General features: G+C 34.5%; 1 protein-coding gene across 1 annotated transcript in view; it reads left to right on the plus strand.

Annotated features, from left to right (window-relative positions):
- Positions 1 to 21,578, plus strand: part of OTOGL (otogelin like) — a gene marked incomplete at its 5' end in the record, with an annotated part of 143,353 nt that overhangs the window by 79,180 nt on the left and 42,595 nt on the right. Inside the window, 9 exons of the mRNA XM_081060233.1 lie at positions 724 to 840; positions 1,722 to 1,878; positions 2,421 to 2,447; positions 7,797 to 7,964; positions 10,113 to 10,391; positions 12,372 to 12,489; positions 17,964 to 18,043; positions 18,354 to 18,383; positions 20,313 to 20,377. Coding sequence (XP_080916359.1) covers positions 724 to 840; positions 1,722 to 1,878; positions 2,421 to 2,447; positions 7,797 to 7,964; positions 10,113 to 10,391; positions 12,372 to 12,489; positions 17,964 to 18,043; positions 18,354 to 18,383; positions 20,313 to 20,377 — 1,041 coding nt within the window. The remainder of the gene's footprint in view (positions 1 to 723; positions 841 to 1,721; positions 1,879 to 2,420; positions 2,448 to 7,796; positions 7,965 to 10,112; positions 10,392 to 12,371; positions 12,490 to 17,963; positions 18,044 to 18,353; positions 18,384 to 20,312; positions 20,378 to 21,578) is intronic.

The raw sequence follows: 21,578 nt of genomic DNA on the forward strand, positions 1-21,578 counted from the left end.
TGTATAGAATGAGAAAAAAGAGAGGTTTGAGGATCAAGGTTTTCAAAAAAGGGAGGGGGAGAGAGAATGGGGAGTAGCAACCAATGAATTAAGAAGAAAACCAGTAGCAAATGGAGCCACCAAAAACAAATGAGAGACATTTAAGAAGGGCAAAGCAATAAACAGCATCAAAGGTAGCGAAAGGTCAAGTGAGATGAAGACTGAAAAATGGCCTGTATATATAGTAATGAAGAGATGATTGATGACCTTTCCCAGGGCGTTTCAGGGAGGTGAATTAGAAGAGTCAGAGACCAAATTTCTGAGTATACAATGGTGAGCCTGTAGACACTACACCTTCTCAAAGGATAGCTTGTGATGGAGACGAAAGAGGTGAAAACTGAAGGAGGGAGAACCCTTTGCTCGTGTAATTATTTTAGTTATGTAAATGCTGCATGTAAAACAATTTATTTTTATTTATTTTTTTGACAATTTAAAAATTATTTACCTCTACTCTCTCTCATATCACCATGAATTTTAATACTATGTTTAATTGTTTTCAAAAATAATATATGCCATTAATGTTGAGTTGACTGCGCACAGGTGCGTTAGGTACAGTTTGTCCTATAAAAATGAAAATATATTAGATGTAATTGTAAGGTATGGAGTCAGGATAGTTTACTCTGGTTTCAGCTTCAGAAATAACCCCTTTAAAAACTTTCTTTTCTCCCTCAACTTTTTCAACAGTGTGAAAGCTCATATGAATTATTTAAACCCTGTGAGGCACATCAAAACAAATTTCCTTATGCCAAGAAAGCATGCTCCATTTTGTACAGCGATGTTTTTGCTCCTTGTCGCAATGTGGTAAAGGAATACTTTACTAAACTTTTGAATTTAAGTGGGTACTTCTCTATCTATAATATTAAGATGAACAGGACAAATAATTTAGTTACCGATTGCTAGGAAAACAAATTTGGTCGTTTTTTTATTTAAGTGATGTGTTTAGTTGATTTACTTTCTCCCTCACTCCATGTTATTTAACAGCATACATTTGTACATAATATTTGTAATAATCTCTTCTAGTTTATGAAGCATTTTTGCATACATCAAAGAAAGCTATAAATGATTGATCAAAGCTATAAATATTTTTCTTTACAGAACATTGCCAAATGGGCATTCTTCTCTTCAACCCAAACATAGTTTAAAAGCATTTCTAGTGGCACACTTAAGGTGGTTTAGAAACACATAATAAGGTGGACTGTAACTTATTTAGAAATTTAATAGTTTAAAATATTCATAAAAGTTAAAAGTATTCATAAAAGTTAAAAGTACAATCGGTAACAGAATATTCTTTTAATGCCATGTGAATATTCCAAATAATAAAACAATAAACTTGTATAAAATATTAGTGTGTTACATTGCAGATGTTAAAATTATAGTTGTGTGTCAATCCCAATACCTGTTTTGCTAGCTCTTTGATCTTACATTTGCCTAATAAATTCCTTTCTGCTGTGGGCAATACAGAAGTTTGCGATATTGAGAACTTTTTTGTTGGCAGTATTAAACTGATTATATTAAGTTTTGAAAATCTACCAGTTATTAATAGTTTTCTTTAGAAGTTTGAATTTTAGTCAATTATAGTTACTGTTTATTAATTAATTTTAATGAAAAATAATTCAACTTATTTTTTAAAATTAACAATTAATGAATCAATTTTTTATTAATTTGTTTAACTCCATTTTCAGATTGACGTTACTTCCTTTGCCAAAAATTGCCATGAAGACACATGTAACTGTAATCTTGGTGGGGACTGTGAATGCTTGTGCACAAGCATAGCAGCATATGCCTATAAGTGTTGTCAGGAGGGGGTATCCATTCACTGGAGAGCATCTACTACTTGCTGTGAGTACCCGGCGTAGAACATCATTAGGTGGGAACCCTATAAGGAGATCCATATTAATCGTCTTATCACAGAACTAATACCGTGGGACTCATGGAAATAGAATTTCTTTGAGATGACTAAATTTTATATTCCTTTGACAACGCAGATACATTGTAGTGTAGCTAAAGGATTTATAAAAAGAGGTAAATTACCTCATAAAAATGAGGTAATCTTTTCTGTTCTGGGTTTGACTGTTGTCACTGTAGCATTTGAATGATATTTATATACCACACTCAGAGAAATTGTTTATAACTCCATCCCTCTTATGGTTCTGTTCTGACTGTAAGAAACATATTTTTAAAAAGATTGTTTTGAATTTGCTTTCAGATTTGACTCTAAACTTTTTATTTACTTGTATCGATGGTAAATCATCTGAAGACTTTATAATGATGTCACTCTGTGTTCTTTCATTTGGCCATTGATAAACACAGGGCCATATCTTGCACATATTCAGATAAGTGGTCAGATTTTTATATAATTTAATATTTCTTTTTTCTTTTAGCACTTGATTGTGAATATTACAATGAAGGTATGTGACATTTAAAGAATATCAGTATAGCATTCTATTAAATGTATCTTCAAATTAAAAAGTTTTGAACAACTTTGTTGGGAATAAAGTATGGATACTTCATAATTTGGTATATAACTCAATAAAAGCTTACGCATTCTAAAATGTATCTGAATTTCTAAGCATTTGTGTTAAAATTTATTCCTTGGCAATCTAAATAACAGAATAAAAGAGCAAACAAAGCAAATAAACACAGAGACACAGAGAAAAAAACTGATGGTTGTCAGATGGGAGTGGGGTTGGGGAATGTGGGAGAAGGTGAAGGGGTTACGAAGTACAAATTGTTAGTCATAACATAGTCACGGGGATGTGAAACACAGTGTGGGGATAAAATTAATAATGTTGTAAAGACTATGTAGGATGTTAGATGGGCACTAGACTTATCAGGAGGATCAGTTCATAGGTCGTGTAGATGTCTGATCACTGCGCTTTACACCTGAAGCTGAATAACGTTGAATGTCAAATATAAATGTATATATATTTATGTATTCACAGGACGTAAAGTACAGCATAGTTAATATAGTATGGTAGTATAACAGCTGTATACAATGTCAGAGGAGTAGAAGACTTGCAGGGGGGTATACCCCTCTGTGAGGGGTGTAAATGTCTCCTCATTATGCTGTTTTGTACACCTGAAACTAATAAAAAAATTATTCTTCTTATGGAAAATAAGAAGAGTGTGTAACTAAATTCTCAGCACTTAGGGGGCCATCAATAGTTTTTGAATTACATGAATGAAGGAATGAAGTTAGCTTATTTTTTTAGTTAAAAAGGAAGAAAGACCAAATCTATACTTTTTACCATTTTGTATAAATATGGACATTGTTGAAACTTTTATTATGTTGGAATTTATATAACCATCACTGTAGGCAAAAATAATTATTTACATATTATAAAAGTAAGAACATATTAATTTTATAATAATAATAACAGAAATCTCCTAACCCCACCAGGCATCCAGACTTGCAATGAGAAGTTTAACAGGAGGTGCTGGCTAAAACTAAGGCATCGACATAAGAGACACAATTCTATCCTCAGTGAAAATACCAGAAGTTGGCAGAATTGGAGACTGCTTTCTGTCAAACCTGTTTAATGAGGAAGGCATAGCCACTAAAGCCCAATTTCAGACAAGTAAGATGATCCAGGGAGGTGTCCATTAGTCAGTGATTGGACAAAGGTTCGGCCCATGATGGATAAGTTAGAGTAATAGTTATAGGAAAGCTAAGGCATTTAAACAGCACAATAAAACCAAAAATGAGCAACCAATCCAAGGCATTTTTGGTGCTTTAATGAGCCAGGGAGAAACTGGTCAGCTATAATTCAAAGGAGGCCAGAAAATTTTAGAGAAATAGAAATAATGAATTAAAAAAAAATAAATATTTAAGTTTTTATTGTTTTGTTACATTTATGAAAGTTTGGTGGAGGAAAATAATCCAGCATTAAAAAAATTCTGTAGTACGTAAAGAAAATATAACCTAAAAACAATTTTCTGTTCAGGATTTAAAACACACCTCACCCACATCAATCCTTTAGATTCCACGCTTAAAGTGAGACAGATTGCCAAGTATTTATAACATGAATAATAACAATAGCTTGTATCATGTTAACTGCTTTACCTATATTATATAATTTAAGCTTCAAAATCTGCCTGTAAGACAAGTGTTATTATTAACACTTTATAGAGGAGGAAATTAAAGCACAGAGGGTTAAATAAATTGGGCAAAGCCCCTTGGCCAAAGGTGGTAAACTGGGATTTGTAAACCATCTGAGGGCAGAACCAAGGAGCTTGATCCAGGTCCACTGTCTCCTGTCTGGGTAACACATGCTAGTCTAAGGGTGATCATCACTCATCGTTATCATATGCTCTGCACAGTGTACACAGATATTAATTTGAGAAAACACTCCAATAACTCCCTCACTTAAGAATTCCTGCTGGGAAAATCTCCATTTGTGCTGTTGTACATTCTGGTGTTCCTTCCATAGGCCCTTGGATCTAGAAGCAGAATTTTCTATGAGTGTTGAATTTCCACCTCTTGCTACTTGGTACATTTTCTTTTTTGTCAACAAATCAGCTGCATTTCCAGTGATGTTCCTTTTTTTTCTAATATGTTACAGAATTCTTCAAACCAGTTCTACTAGTTTCCTTTTTAATACCGTGTTTCCCCGAAAATAAGAACCTAGCCAGACCATCAGATCTAATGCGTCTTTTGGAGCAAAAATTAATATAAGACCCAGTCTTATTTTACTATAAGACCCGGTCTTATAATATAACAATATAATGTAATGTAATGTAATATAAAATAAAATAAAATAAAATAAAATAATATAATATAATATAATAAACATAATAATGTAATATAATATAATAATGGGTCTTATATTAATTTTTGTTCCAAAAGATGCAATAGAGATCATGGTCCGGCTAGGTCTTATTTTCGGGGAAACACGGTAGCACATTGGTCATATTCAGAGAGTGAACATGGGGCATTTGGCCTTCATGAGACACTAATGGACTCAGTGGAGTGATGGGGGAAATCTGTTTCCTATAATCAAAGTAATAGGGAAAAGCATCAACCTGCCAAGGACAGTAAGAGTTTGTGAAAATAATGCAATAAAGATAGATGACTGAAGGGGACTATAGAACTTTGGAGATCGCTGATAGTAGTAATGAAAAGAAAATCTTTTAAATTAATTATCCTTAATTTGTTTCATCCCAAATAATTTCACAGCTATTGGAAATTTACCAGTCTTCTTTGGATATTTATAGCTGACATACTGGACACTATTTTATTAAGATACTTATTTATGATTTAAAGCTAATGCAGAAATAAATAATTATGATTCTGTCGGAGGGAAACTTTAGAAAACAGTAGGAGAATTTAGAGGTTGCAGCTGAGATTATCCCAATAATCCTTAACACAAAGTAAATACTATCTTCAGGTTCATTTTATGACATTTACTAAAAATATAATTTTGTTGTTATTGCTGTAGGTGAGCAAGGACTTCAATATTCTGCTAAAAATTGTTGTGCAAGTTTTATGTTCAGTATTTTTTATTTAGATACGACATGCTTAATACTGTGTTTAAATAATCACTGTGGGACATGATTGCTTTTCGTAGATAGTATTAGGTTGGTGAAAAAGTAATTGCGGTTTTTGCAATTATTTTTAACCATTTAAACCACAAATGCTTTTGCACCAACCTAATAGACATCTACTTCTCCCTGCAGAAAATTAATGATAAAGTTAGTGACTTTTGTCTTTTAATTGCTGGTGAAAATGAATGAGAACAATCCAGATATGAGATCTCAATCAATTGGGAGTCAAGTCAGAAGATTTCGATTTTTATACAAATGGATTTCTCAGATGACAATTGTCTCTTCAGGTTGCTATAGTAGGGAACATGTGCAGTAGGGTAGAGAAGATTTTGTTTACTTGTCTATTTCCTTTCTGCTAGTTTTATGTTGAATATCTTTGAGGTTGTTTCAAACCCTTAAGTTGTAGGTATATATATCTTCTTCATGTTGAATTGTATGTCACAATAATTTACATATTTATCTACTTATTTGTACATTATTTACATATTTCTACCAATTGACATATTTATAAATTGAAGTGTATTGCATCTTAGAAGTTTATGTTACTCTTATCTTTCTTAGAAAATAAGGCAGTAGGTGGTAGGGATTACTGATATAGTTTTCTTTGGTTGTTGTAGATTTGGGCTCATAGAGAAACACTCACTGTGCATTGTATACATTTGTAACAGCGGTGGGATGTCCACTGCCTCTGCCTCTGGGCTCATCAAGAAATTGTCCACTGTACCTGCTCAGTTTCATCTTGGTGTGAGGGCAAATTTCTTTCAAGTCTCTGTCTCTACTCGGGGTGTCCAAGTCCTTAATAAAGCGCGTTTCCTCGTGGCTTATTAGTTCACTCAGCTGTTCAGTGGTGAGATGTCCAAACTGATGAGTCAGTGGAGAGGACAACACTCGAAGACAACATATCCTATGAGTCCTTGCCTCTTTTCCTGGTCCTCATGATGGAAATTTTGGTTTTTGTTCTCCTTTCTACTTGAGAGACTTTTGACTTTTTGATTTTCTCCCCTTCTCTCAGGCCTGGTCTTCATCCTGAGAGGGGAAGAAAAACTAGTCCTTGGATTTCTTGGAATTTTTTCCCCCCTCTATCTTAAGAGTGGGCTGGGAAAAGGAAAATTGTCCTTGAGATAAAAATTAGAGAAAAGAAAATAGAATTCACTGAATGCAACCAGGTTAATCTTTTATGATACTATGTACTACACACATTAGCATTTTAAATAATCTACAGCATAATATATCTGTAAAAGGTATACAGCCAATAATTATTATCTTAAATTTTGATGATTTAGAGGAAACTTTAAAGTTTTAGTATCTTAGTAATATTCAGAACAGTAAATGACATAGTGAATGAGTTGAAAGTAAATTGACCTTATTATCATAAAACCTAACTCAAAAATTTAAAAAATATTAGTGAATATTATTTATTATATTAAATATATTTATTTATATTAAATATACTATTTATTATATTAAATAATATTAAAATATTATTTACATCTATTTATAAGAAGAAGTTTGCAGAAAATTATTCGATTGAGCTTTAGGTTTTGGTTTTACACTAATTAGTTCTTTATAGTGAATATTTTCTATTTTATATGGAACTATTTAAGTGTATGGGAAATGACAGTGTCAGTAAAAAGATCTTAGATTTCTCTGTTGAGCTTCATCTTCTTCTTATTTTTTATAGATATTACTGAAATTCAGTAATTCTCAGAACAGTAAAATATTGTATATCACATCTGTGAACTCTATTTTCATGCAATGCAAAATAATAGGGAGAGATGATTTTCAGATTATCAGAATATCTGGCCATCGACAGAGCTAAACTTATGTTTATTGAGAGTTGATTAGAATCTTGGAATATTAGAGTGGAAGGTTTACCTACACAAAGTCTTCATATAGGTGAGAAAATTTGAGGTCTAGAAGTCTTAAGTCAACCTCGTATCCAGTACTGCTTTACATATACTTATATACATATATATGTATGTATATACATTCACATATACATTTTAAATTATATAATTTAAATATGTATATATCTCGAATCATTATAATGTATATTTGTGAAAAGAGTTCAGTTATTTTATTAATGATAAATGTTTAAATGCTAAATAATTTTTGGAGTATCTTTTGTTACTAAAATTTATCCAATTGAAATGACAGCTTGAAATATAAAAATCCTATGCCAATTTATAATTCTCATATTTGTATTTAAATAGGGCTTGGAGAAGGTCCATATATGCTGGCAAGTTATGGGCAGACTGGCCTTGTTCTGGGAGCCAATATAACCAGTAGAAGCATTTTCTCTTTGTCAAGAACTAATACTCCTGGTGATTTATTTTTTAAATTTATGATCATTCCAGGTCTTTTCAAAGAGAAGGCATCATGTAAGTATACTTTCCAATTGAAAATAAGATTTTAGTTTTCCATTTATATATTTTTTCATTTACTCATTCATTAAATATTAATTTGGGATCTAATAAGTTTATGGCATTTTTCTAGGTGCCCTACTGGATATAAAATAAGATACTGGTACATGAACCAACTATTTCTTTTATATATGTATATATAAGGATTTTTTTGTCTATCTATCTATCTATCTATCTATCTATCATCTATCTATCTATTAGAATTATAATTGTTTGATTGAGTGTTTGGTCCTAAATAAAGCACAGCTTAAATATTCATAGTATTAATCATAAAACTTAATTTGAAATTTTTGAAAAATCATCCACTAATAACTAACATTTAAAGGATTGTCATGCTAGATTAAAGTAAAAGAAAAAAATTATGATTTGATATCGAAGTTGTTAATAGTAAGAGCATAAATCAGAGTCAAGGCAGTCATTCAGACACTCTTATCCTTATATGGCCTTGTGTGTCTTGGTACCCGGCCCCACATTTACTGGTTTGTGCCTACACATCTACATTGGTCCTATCCACTTGGCACCTGTTCTAACTGGTGATTATTGTCCTCTTCTGATCTATGACGCTCAGGCTACGTTGTTACTGTACTAGCCCTACTTAGAACCATGCATAGTGTGTTGTATAAGCTTAGGAACATTTACTGAATGAATAAATCCAACTTAACTTTCACTTATTCTGAGAAATCTCCTGATTCTCCAGTTAGAATAAATTGCTTCTTTCTTGTAAAAAGAACTCTTAAGTTCTTTTTAATCTATGAAAACACCTATCACAGACTGAAGTTCAAATTTATATGCTAGTTATATATTTTCTCTTATAAATATTTATTTTATTATTTGCATTTTTCAGTGCTCAACAGATATACTTGCAAGTTTTAGAACACAATAAATGTCTTTGGAATCATATGTTATATGATAACTGATGTTTTTAATAGAAAAAAATCCTGTGGATTTAAACGAAGAAACTAAGACCCCTTATAAGATATGTGATTTGCAAATATCATCTCACATTTTATAGGTTGCCTAAAGAAATTAAGGTCTAAGAAATTAAACGTAAAATCTTAATTAAAGAACATTTATATCATGGGTTTTGCAAATATATGGGAAACTTTTATTTTTTTTATTTTTATTTTTTTTATTTTTTATTTTTTTTTTTATTTATTAGTTTCAGGTGTACAAGACAAGGTAATACTTAGACGTTCATCATTTATATCCCTCACACTGTGAACCCCCCTCCCCCCATCCACTATCCCTCCGACCTCACACTGAACCATCACATTATTATATGGGAAACTTTTAAAGCATATAGCAAGAAAGGATGTTCTGAAATTCTTTGTAGTTGTCCATTAGTCATTTGATTATCTATTTGTGAATAGACAATAATATTGAACATAGTCTTTTCTTAATGCAGTAAAGTCACATTTTTTTAAATTAAAATTTATTGGAGTGACAATTGTTAGTAAAGTTACATAGATTTCAGTTGTACCATTCTGTGTTCACATTTTGTGTTCACATTTTGTGTTCACATTTTGTGTTCACCACCTAGAGTCAGTTCTCCTTCCATCACCATATATATATTTGATCCCCTGAAATCACTTTTAAGAACATTTCCTTATTAAGAACCCAGTGATATTGAAATGCAGTGACATGCCTAAATTGATTTATTTCTCTATTCTCTTACTCTTTTCTATCGCCCAATTTAGTCATTTGTAGATTTCATGCATTTGAAAATGTTAAAGCTTACCAGTACAAATATGCTTCCAATTAATCATTTGATTACTTGTATGATATTGTACATTCTGGGGTCGTAAGTTGATATACCTTTTGTCCCCCAAAGACATGAGAAATTATTTAAAAAATAGAACTCATCAAAGACTGACTTTTTTGTTATTGTTGAAGTTCTCACTATTAGTCAATGCATTAAAAAACTATTTCTTTTAGAGATTTTATAATTCATTTCTGAAATCTTTGAGATTGGCATTAATTAGGTATGACAATTGTATAGTTCTGTTTTTGTCAACTTTATAATACATTTTATAATGCCAGTATTGATGATCAGCTTTCCCCAGAGAACAGAAGGAATTGTCAAACACACTGTTCTATGTTTTACAGCATTGGCGCTTGTTTCCTTGGAATCTGCTGAAAGACCAAACTACTTCCTTTATGCCCAGGATGATGACTCTATTAATTTGAAACAATGGCAGGCGAATTCAGCCTTTCATCAGAGAGCCACCTTTTTCCACCATCAGAGCCTCTGGATTCCTGGTTACAGTGCATTTGAGTTATACAGCAAGAAAGGCTTTTTCATCACATTCACAAATTTGATTGTCAGAGCATCAAAATATGATGATTCTGAAGAATTTAAACAGTCAAGTAGCTTCAGCATAGAAGGTATGTTTCTGGAGTCTTCAAAAGGAGAATAAACAGATAATTTACATAATGACAGAATGTTTGTCAGGTTGTAATTTTTAAATCATTCATAATGAAGAGTGATAGATATAGGGTGATAGAGTTATATGAACTTGAGTATATTTGTTAACCTCTCTCAGTTTATGCATCTGTAAAATGGAAAAGACAATAATACCTGCTTTATAGCTTATTGTATAAATTAATTGGTAAATTGCTTAGAACAGTCTTAAATAATGTTATTTTAAATTATTGACCGATTATTACTGTCAATATACTGTGTGAACTTTGGAAGTAGAGCTGACCCATGACTTGTGTTTTCTAGTATTTGCATCTACATTTTGTTTCCTAGAAGACAACTTCTCAATAACCTGATTCTCAATGATAAAGACGACATGTTTACCTCTGTCTTTTCAATACTAGGGTGTCTGGTTCCACTGACCTCTGGAAGATATCCCAGGTTGAGCAGAAACCTGGTCTAATTTCTAGAGATCTTTATAGTTCTATAGCTATTGAATTTTCTGAATTTCAGAAAGGAATCCTCACTGCCTCATCCAATGTTTAAACACCATGCTTTATTTTCAAAACCTAGGAGATGAATGTCTGTCTTGGGTCTCTCAAATAAATTGTTTCATTATAATTAGCCCTTCTAAATCAGTCTAAGAGAACTAATCATTTGCCTTTTCTGTTGTGGATAAATTTCTACGAACCGTGGTAGTCTTTGGATTTTAGATAATTCAAATTGAGCTTTAAATTTTTGTCTATTAAAAAGGGTTTCTGTACTTGTGAGTAAAAGAAGCACTGACATGTCTGTACAACATTCCATGGAGTAAATATGATATTTTTACTTGAAGTTACTTAAAATTTTAACTTTACAAACCGATATTTTCCCTCCAATCTAGAAATCTGCTCCAATAGACCCAGACCCAGCTGCTCCACCTGAGCTATGGATAACTGCAGCCAATGACATCATAAAATTCTAAGAAACTGATCTTTGTAGGCTTCCTAAACAAGAAACTCTAGGGGTCTACTCTTGTGTTGGAATTAATCCTCTCCCAGGACCCACAATCCCAGTAACCTAGGTCTAAGAGTAACTCGAATTTTTACACGCATATATGCCTTCCAAAAAGTCTTATTTTCCTTCCCATATCTTGGAATTGAACTCTATGTTGGGAGTCCAAGAAACATAACCCATTTCCTGAACTTTTTCCCTTATGGAACTCTCCAGAGATAATTTTGGGCTACTGCAAAATGACTGGTTTATGAAGTGGGGAAGGGAGAGTATTAGCAGAATTTGCAGGAGAAAAATATTTAATCAAGGGCGGTTTTATAACTATAAGCATGTATTGTGAAAATCCATTCATTTTTTTTTTTTTTTGGTCATGAGATAATACCATGTACAAGGCAGTGGGCTAAGTTCTGTGAGAAGAACAAAGATGGAATGTTCTCCCGAGGTTTGATGTCAGACAGCACATCTTTGGTCTTGCCATTTTCCTAATTGTTTGAACTTGGCAAGTCCCTTGGCTCCTCTGAGCCTCAATTTCTTCATTCATAAAATGGAAATAATACCTACTCAACAGGGTTGTTACAAGCACAAAATATGATAATGGAAAAATTACTTTGCAAAAAAGTAATTCCAAACATGTGTTTCATATTATTATGATATATAGATCAAGGAGAACCCATTAAACATAAAGAAAAGAAGAAGATTTAGAATTTTCCTTGGCCCCTTCCAACCTTTTGATTTTTTAAGTATGTGGAAAAGAGACTAACATTTAGATATTCAACTTGAGCATGAAATGCTTTAATCACCACGAAATGATAGTGCGTTTTCTCAAGACGTGTCTTTTCCACAGCATTACCGTCGAAGACTCAGTCCCTAGAAGCATTACTATCATAAATCATTATTTTTCAGATTGTATATAAAAAATATCCACAATCTAAACTTTATTTTTTTTGCACTAGAAATCCAGGTAGCAATACCTTACAGGAGGAGGTGTGAATGGAGATACGAACCTTGTGCCACTCCCTGTTTTAAAACGTGTAGTGATCCTGAAGCACTAGCGTGTAAATTTCTTCCACCGTAAGTCATGTTTAGCCATTAAACAAGCAAATCCCAGCATTAGTAAATTCTGATCTCAACAATTTTGTTTTTCAGGTTTCAAAAAACCATTCTTGAGAATAATTTGTATGTGCTGTATACTCATTCATGAACTTGTTTTCTTTTATTCAAGCAATAGTTATTAAAGATCTGCTATGTCTCAGGAATGCTTCTAGCTGCTAGAGATACAGTACTGAATGAACAGATGAAGTATCTGCCCAAAGAAATAATGTAAATATATAATATAATATATTGTTAGATGGCAATATGTGTTACAGAGAAAAATAAAGGAAGGTAAGGGAGATGGGGAATATAAGGCATGTGTGTGTCTTTGCCACATAGGATGGTTAGAGAAGTACAGGCCGACAAAGTGGCATCTACTCAGAGATCTGAAGAAGGTGAAAAGACTGGCCATGCGGATATCTGGTGAAGGAGCTTTTCTATCTGAGAACAGTGCAAAAGTCATGGGGTAGGAATGCATTTGAAGATGAGCAAGGAACCCAGCTCGGTGGAGCACAGTGAACAAAATTGAAGGAGTTAGGAGATGAAACCAGCGAATCATAGTACTGAGCAAATAACAGGGCCTTGTAGCCTGTTGTGAGGACTTCATCTTTTTCTCTGAGTAATGTCCTGTTGTATTTTGGGCAGAGCGGTGACGTGATCTGATTTATGATTTGAAAAGTTTACTTTGGTTGTTGTACTGAGAATGGACTGTTGGGGAAGGGAAGGAAAAGGGCAGAACTGGTGGTCACTGGTACAGACAAGACGTAAAAGGGACGTGATTAAGCTGGTAGTTCTATAGGTTATGAGATTCTGAATATATTTTGAACTTAAGGCCATATTATATGTTGATGGATTTAATATCAAATATGAGACAAGGAGGAGTTAAGGATTCAAGTTTCGGTTTCAGCATTTTTTATGTAGGATCATAAGAAATTGCCATTTTTGTAATCAAAACTGGTCCAATATGAGCAAATTCAAATGATTCAATTTAATGGAAGGGCTGAGTTGCCATTTACTCAGGTAAGGAAATGTTAGGAAGAGAAGCTTAGAAAAAAAGTCAGGAATTTGGTTTTGAGTACTGTAAATTTGAGACTGAAATTCTTCATTGGATTTGGTAATCTGGACAATAGGAAGAGGGAAAAATTGAGAAAAAGTGCAAACATTTTTTTGTTTTTAAGGAGTTTTGTTATAAAGGAGAACAGAGAGAACAGAGAGTAGGAGGGAATATTTTCAAAAGAATAATTTTACATTAGGCCTTTATGAACTTCTGTTCTGTGACAAACATCAGCACTACTAAAGATCTCGGGCAATTTAGTTCTGACAATTGCGTTCGTGAACTCATCCTAGAAAAAGTGCTACATACCTCATTGCTGAATATCACTACAGTCACCTTTGAAGTCCTCGCCTTGGGAAGCTATGCACCGACGCCAGTGCCTAGTGGACCCTTTAAAGCGATTTTGGAACTCTTTTTCTGGAAAGGCCATCAGAGCTGTCGTCCTACTATTACGCTTGATGTCCTGAATGTCATCAAAATGTCTTCCTTTCAATATTTCCTTTATCTTTGGGTAAAGGAAGAAGTCATTGGGGGCCATATCATGTGAGTAGGGAGGGTATTCCGATACAATTATTTGTTTACTGGCTAAAAACTCCCTCACAGACAGTGCTGTGTGAGCTGGTGCATTATTGTGAGGCAAGAACCATGAATTGTTGGTGAAAAGTTCAAGTCATCTAACTTTTTCACACAGCCTTTTCAGCACTTCCAAATAGTAAACTTGGTTAACTGTCTAGTTGGTACAAATTCATAATGAATAATCCCTCTTATATCAAAAAAGGTTAGCAACATCGTTTTGACTCTTGATTTGGACTGCCAGAACATTATTGGTCGTGGAGAATTGGCTGACTTCCATCGTACACTTTGATGCTTTGTTTCAGGGGCATATCGGTACACTCATGTTTCATCACCAGTGACAACAAAGCCCAAAACATCGTCTTGCCTCTCCAAAAGGTCTCAGCAAACTTCGACTCTCCTTTGCTTTTGTTCATCGGTGAGCTCCTTAGGACCATTTTTGCACACGCCTTTCTCATGCCAAGATTTTCAGTTAAGGTTTTCCTAACTGTTCCCTATCGATACTTACTTGGTCTGCTATGCTTCTCACAGTCAGCCAATGATTTTGATGCACAATTGGACAATTTTTTGCAATGTTTTCATCAGTTCTGCTCATTACTGGCCTCCCTGACCTCTCTTCATCAGTGACGTATTCTCTCCCCTCAGAAAACTGTTTAATCTATTTATACACTGCCGTTTTCTTCATAGCATTATCCCCATAAACTTGGACTAACGTGTCCCTGATTTCATGTCCACTCTTGCCAAGTTTAACAAGAAATTTAATGTTTGTTCGTTGCTCTAACTCAAGCTCAGACATTCTTATGACGGCGCACAAAAACATGCAACAACAATAATAAACGCCACTCAGCAAGACACCGCCATGTGTCGACATAAACAGAGCTATAAGACATTGATATACCAAGGTTATAAAACCTTACAGAGCTGTTTGTTTGTACAGTACTGCTAATGTAAGTGCACAGTGGCAAGTTTGCGAACTTAATTGTCAGACCTTGTATGTATGAATGAGACATAGCCCCTCTCTTACAAGGAGCTCCGAGTCTTTTGAAGGATGACAGAAACAACAACAGATAATGACAATAGAGTGGAAAGAAGGCTGGAGGAATGACGACAACTAGTATAATATATTTAATTATTTACAGCATGAGGCACACTGCTAAATACTGTAAAGTGGGTAATCTCATTATTTCCATTTTTTTATAGGTGAAAAATTCACTGAGACACAAAGAAGTTCAACAATTGGTCCTAGGTGACAGTTTGTAGGCAGCAGAGCCAGGGTTTGAACCACTACATCCTGTTGTGTTTTAAGTGTTATGGGAGCCAAGAGAAGGAAATGATATTTCTGTTTATTTTCTTAAATAGAAAAAAAATCCTTATTATTTTTTTTTCCTGAAAAGGGGTTGTCTTCATTCACTTGGACCCCTCACAGTCACAAACTAATTCCCTGCCTCTCCTGACAGGCATTGGGAAGAGAGGAAACAACCCAGACTCTACAGTGAGGAGTGTACTAGGGCAGGGAAAAAAAGAAGAAAGGAAGGAAGGAAGGAATAAAGAAGGAAGGAAGAAGGAAAGAAGGAAGAAAGGGAGGAATGGAAAGAGGGAAGGGAGAGAAGGAGAAAGAAAGGCGGGAAGGAGGGAGGTTAGGACATGGTTGGCCCTGACACTGGGGAGAAAACAGAGCTATACATTTTGAAGTGGCATTTAGCTTGTGTGTTACTTCTTGTGCCATAACCAGTCTCTGAGGTGTTTGAACCCAGATCCTCAATCTTCCGCTGGTCTGGAGCTATCCTGAAGCTTCTTTTTTTTGGAATGGTTAGGGTGCAGAGAAGAGGCTCAGGATGAAACTTCACCCCTGATGAGCTGTTTCTCTCACTTCCGTCTCCATCTCTATCACTACCTCTCCCTTCCCTACACTGAGGTACCTCATTATTACTCGTCCTTGTACTTGCAGTCTTATAGGGAGACTCAAGTACTGAGCTGGGGCTTTAACCTAGCCCTGCACCCCTCCTCCTATTCCCCAATAGAACCACCACCCTTGTTCTTGATAATTGCAGTTCGGCACACAGGAAATGTTAAAAGTAAATTAGTTAGTGGAAATGAGAGCTTTCATGAGAAAAGATGCCGGCTAGCATACCGCAGACCCCATATGTATATACAGTTACTCTTATTATGAAATAGTATACCTATTCAAAGAACTCTTCTGCATCTGAGACATTCTATTTCTCAGTCAGAAGTTGAGTAGATGTGAATTGTATGTCAAAATAAACAGGAACTTGTTATGAAGGCATTTTAAAGGAATAAGTTACTGGTTTTTAGAAAATACTTTAAGAAGATGGCTATGGTTTTGACTTGCATAAAACAGTTGTAAAAATTGAGTTGCATAAAAAGGATGTTTATTTAATTTAATGATAACCAACTGGCCCTAGTCTTTTCAGCAATCTGGTCACTTAAATTTTTCTTTATGGCTTGACAAAGTTTAGGGTTGAATAGGGAGTCCTATACTGGTTAAAATTTTATTATTCACGTGCATTTTATGAAATAAACAGCTGGTCATAAGAGGTAGACTGTTTTTAAAAATTATTTGTGAGGGAAGTATCCAAGAGATGGCTAAATGTGTCTCCTGTTAAAAGAGAAATTCTCTTTTCTTGATTTTTAGTGTTTTCTGGATTTACTTCCATGAACAAGTGCCCTCTGGTGGCAACACTTATCCCCTAGTCTCAAATTTGTTTATTTCCATCCTGAATTTGAAAGAGGCCTTGAGTATTTTTCAGTTTAAGTTCTTAGCTTTACAGATAAGGCAGTTGGAAATATTTTAAAATATTAAAAAATATTATTACAATCTTCTAGTGTATTTGAGAGGCAGATAAGCAAGGCTTTTATGATAATATTTGCGTTAATTCTTAGTATGTATGAATTTACTAATTGATTATACATGGAGGATTACATTTATTTCATTTGAATCAGAATAAATTGAATTCTGAGCTCTAATAGGATGAGAAGGAAGATATGATCTCAGTCATTACCTTGGCTTTACTCCCTTAGAGAAAAAAGCATTCTGGATGGTCCCTTCTGTGTTTGGCCCACGATTCCCAACCTCATGACTTACTTTGCTTCTGTACCATGCAGAAAAACTGGGGATCCTTACATAAATCAGACATCCTGGGACTTTAAATCCGGTCCCATTAGGCTCGTATATAACCATCTCCTCCAAGGATACATTGGTACAAATTTGGGTACAGGCCTTGATGCTCTTGAGAACTACAGTCTTTGTCCCTCTCTCTCCTTATTTTCAGAGGATGTCTCACCTCTATCCCATCCACCCAGAGATTCGTAATATCTTTTCAATGAGTTTAAAGCTTGATAATAGGCAAGGCAAGCCGCTGATTTCTGTTTCTGTTCTACCAACATCCATAAGGCAAAGATATTCAAAGAGTATGTCTCTCTGCTTGGATGGGGGTTAGGGGGTGCGGTATAGGAGTGGAAAGTAAAAGGACAATGAATATAGATTAAAATCACAATAAATGATTCTTCTGCATTTCTACTGATTTATAGAACATGGTCTTAAGGTGTCCCAAACATACGTGTATATTTTGAATGTTCTGTGTTCAAATCCTACCTTAATCATGAATGATGTTCCTTTATGATCCACTAGCTTGTAATTTCATAAAATGAGGTATGATGGAGTGGTAGCAAATAAAGCCCTCCTTAATGCTTGACAAGGAAAATAGAAGAATTTTAAGAAAAATATAACTGGATTGCATATATAGTAAATGCAGTTTTTAAAAAATACCTTAAACTTTTTTCACTTTCATTTTTTTTTCATGTAAAGGGTTGAAGGATGCTTGCCCTACTGCCCTAAACATATGATCCTTGATGAGATCACCCTCAGATGTGTTTATCCAGGAGACTGTAAGTGTGAACCTTACTTAATTTATTATGGAAAATAAAACACTTGAATATTTTTTTCTGTCCAATGGCAGGTGGCTGTAAATAGAAGTCTTAGACAGATAATCCACTTTCATCAAATTCTTCTTCAATATCACTTCCATTATTTTTTGTTTTTCATTACTTTTGAAAGCATGTACATCTTCCCTCTAACACTTCTCGTGTGTTCTTTCTCCCAAAACATTTTCCTTCAAGCTAAAGGTCACTATATGAACTATGTGAGTCTCACTTTGAGCAAAATAGATTAAAGAAGAGTATCTTTGTTTCTTTGTAGGCATACCCCTGATTCCCATAGAACCTGAAGGTAAGTCATGTATTGTTACAATTTTAGACACCAAAATTAGCATTGTGTAATTTCCCTTTTGGCACACTGATAACAACTGTTGGTATTAGTACTATCCTATTGACGGGAAAACTTAACTGTCACTTTTGTTTCACTAAGTAGCTATTCACTAGGTCATCGTGCCCCAATTTCAAAATGGCTTTTGTATTTGGTCCACTTTTCTCCTTTTCAGTTAGTATAGATTCCTTCACACTTTTGCGGAAAATTTAGGTGTTACTAAATCCTGCTTAAATTTTCACAGTGATTAAACTGACTCTAAAGAGATGTTAATCTCTTTAACCTGCACATGAAGTCACCTTTAAGGGCTTCCATTCCTGTTCCTGTGTTCAGCCTCAGTCTGTGGAGAAGGAATGAATTCTGGGCTCATACCCTAGCTTCTCTCCCGCACAATGAAACTTGCCTCAGGAAAGGATTTTATACATTGACTCACGGTGAGGCTGGACAAACATAATGTATCATTTCACTTGGTATTATAACTTAGAAAAGCTCAGATATTTATTCTTTAATTGATTTGACAAGCTTTAATTGTCAGCTCTGTCAGGCACTGTCCTGGCAATGAAGGGAGGGGAGGAAGGGAGAAAGGAGATCAAGGCACAGCCTCTGCCCTAAAACTGCTATCAGTCCACAGGCCACTGTGATATTACAATAGGGGTAAGTACAAGCAGTAAGCTGGGGTGGTGGAGGGGAGGGTGTCTTATACTTATTTTGGAGGTATGGCCTCCGAAGGGTAACAGAGGGAGAAGCTGGATAGGCTAATAGAAGGAAGACGTGAGTTCTAGTCAGGAGAAGCCTGTGCAAAGTCCTGGAACTACAGGGAGCATGTCCCAAGAACAAGTCCCATGAACACAGAGGGACTTGCTAATCTAAAAATAAAAAGCTTTTCAAATGGAGAGGCAACAAGTATTTATCAAAATCAATAACCATAGCTTTTCAGGAGGCACTGATTCAGGCAGATGCCCAAATAATGTTTCGATTGGAAGATAAAGGCAGTGGATATTTATGAGATAGGAACGGTGAACAATTACATCAATAGCAGGAAGGCATTTCTATTGGTACAGATAGCATAGTGATGTTAATTCCAAATAGTGTTTTTAATTTTCAATCCACTAGTGATCAATTCAGTAGTCATAATAACTGCTTTCTTGTTATCCTTGCAAACAGTGTTTTGGCACACAGTGTTGCCCTAGTGCCAGTCCAATGGTTATTTTGCCCAGTTTTAACATTCCAAAGATTCAGACATTAGACAAGCACGGCAGTTCTCTGGCATAGCAGTTCAGCTTCATTTTAAAATGGCTCCATTTATATGAGTGTTTATAGACTTCAAGCAGATCAGTGTATCTTCAGTATGTAGTATGAGGAGAATTGTGCCAAGAGATGAGGTGGAAGAAATTATCAGGGCCAGATCACAAAAGGTCCGTGGTAGGAAACTTGGATATATTTTTTTTTTCTGAAGGCAATGACAGATCATTCAGGAATTTTAATGAGTCCTGTGACATCTTCAAAATAATAACCACACTGCAGCCATCACTATTATCACTGTGCTAATTAGCTACCATTTACTGAGTATTTATTATGTGCCAGGCATTGGACTAAGCACTTTGCCTACATTTAATCCTTATGAAAACTCTATGGTTAAAAGCCAGCTCTGGAATCAAGACTCCTGAATTTGAATTCTGCCTCTAACACTTACCAGCTTAACTCTCTATATATATACCTTAATTTCCCTCTCTGTAAAATTACAGGAGTATTGCTATCTACTTCACAGTATTCTTGTGAGGAGTAAATGAAATAATCTATATAAAATTTCTTAGTGCAATTTCTGCTACATATGAATTCCACATATGATGGTTACCATTCCACTAATGGAAAGGACGTCTTCATTTCTAACAGGTCCAGAAATGATTACTCCATCGGTCTTCACAGTAGTCACACCCACGCCAGGTTTGGAATGTGAGGTATGACTGGATACTCTCTTCAGCAATTTTGTCCTTTCTTTCTAGCGTCTGTATCACTATCCAAACTCTATTAAACTTCTTTCAGTGTGATCTCAAGTCTTTCTTTGCTAAAAGATAATAAGAAATATGCATTATATTTTAATAATTGTATTTTTTAACTTATTCAAGTATTTCTTATTAACTACATTCTGGTCACATTAAAAAAAATAAAATTCAAATGAGGCCTTAAGTGTGATTCCTTAAAAAAGACTTATCTAGGGTGGGCTTTGCTGTAAGTCAAACATTAAAAAATATTTATTAAGTAGCTACTATGTGTCTGGCACTGTGCAAGATGACAAAGATACAACAGTGTACAAAGAAAGATAAGGTCATTGAACCCCAGAGTTTGAATTGTCTTGGCTGAGTCTTGAGCAGTTATATGCTACTTAATCCAAATATAATATAATATAATATAATATAATATAATATAATATAATATAATGCAAATATGCCACTTGTTCTGATAAACTAAGTATTTATTCAACCAATATTTATTTAACACAATTTCTGATCAGGCACTAGTCAGGTACATGGATAAAACAATATAAAGGCAGACAAAAATACCCGGCTTTATGAAGTTCACACTCTGTTGGAGGTTCTGAGAAAACCAATAAGAAAAATAAATTATTAAGTTGTATAAACTGTTAGAGGGTGCTGCTCAGGAGAAAAATAAAACTATTTTCAATGAGTTGGTCAAAAATCGTCACTGAGTAGATGACTTTGGAATAAAATATCTGAAGAAGTTGAGATAGTGAGCCATGCAGAGAACCAGAAAAACAGTGTTCCAGGCAGAGGGACCTGCAAGAGCAAAGGCCTGAGGTGAGAATACCTAAAATATTAAAAGAATAACAAGAAGGCCATTAAACAAGTAAGGAATAAAATAGTAGGAAGTAAATTAGATTAGGTAAGAACGGGTAGACGATTGTAAAGACTGTGGCTTATTTCCTAAATGACAAAATATGGCAAAGGACATTTTTGAGCAGAGGAATTATATGCTCTGATTTTTTTCAGGATTATTGAAATAAATAAAATGTGTTGACAGCAGGGTGAAAGGAAACAATAGAACAAGTCAGGAGGCTGTTGCAGGAATTTAGGCAAGAGATAATGATGGCCTGGACCAGGTGATGGCAGTGGAGACAATGAGAAATGCCTGCATTCTGGT

Source organism: Rhinolophus hipposideros (assembly GCF_964194185.1).
Source record: "Rhinolophus hipposideros genome assembly, chromosome: 9".
NCBI classification, from domain to species: domain Eukaryota; kingdom Metazoa; phylum Chordata; class Mammalia; order Chiroptera; family Rhinolophidae; genus Rhinolophus; species Rhinolophus hipposideros.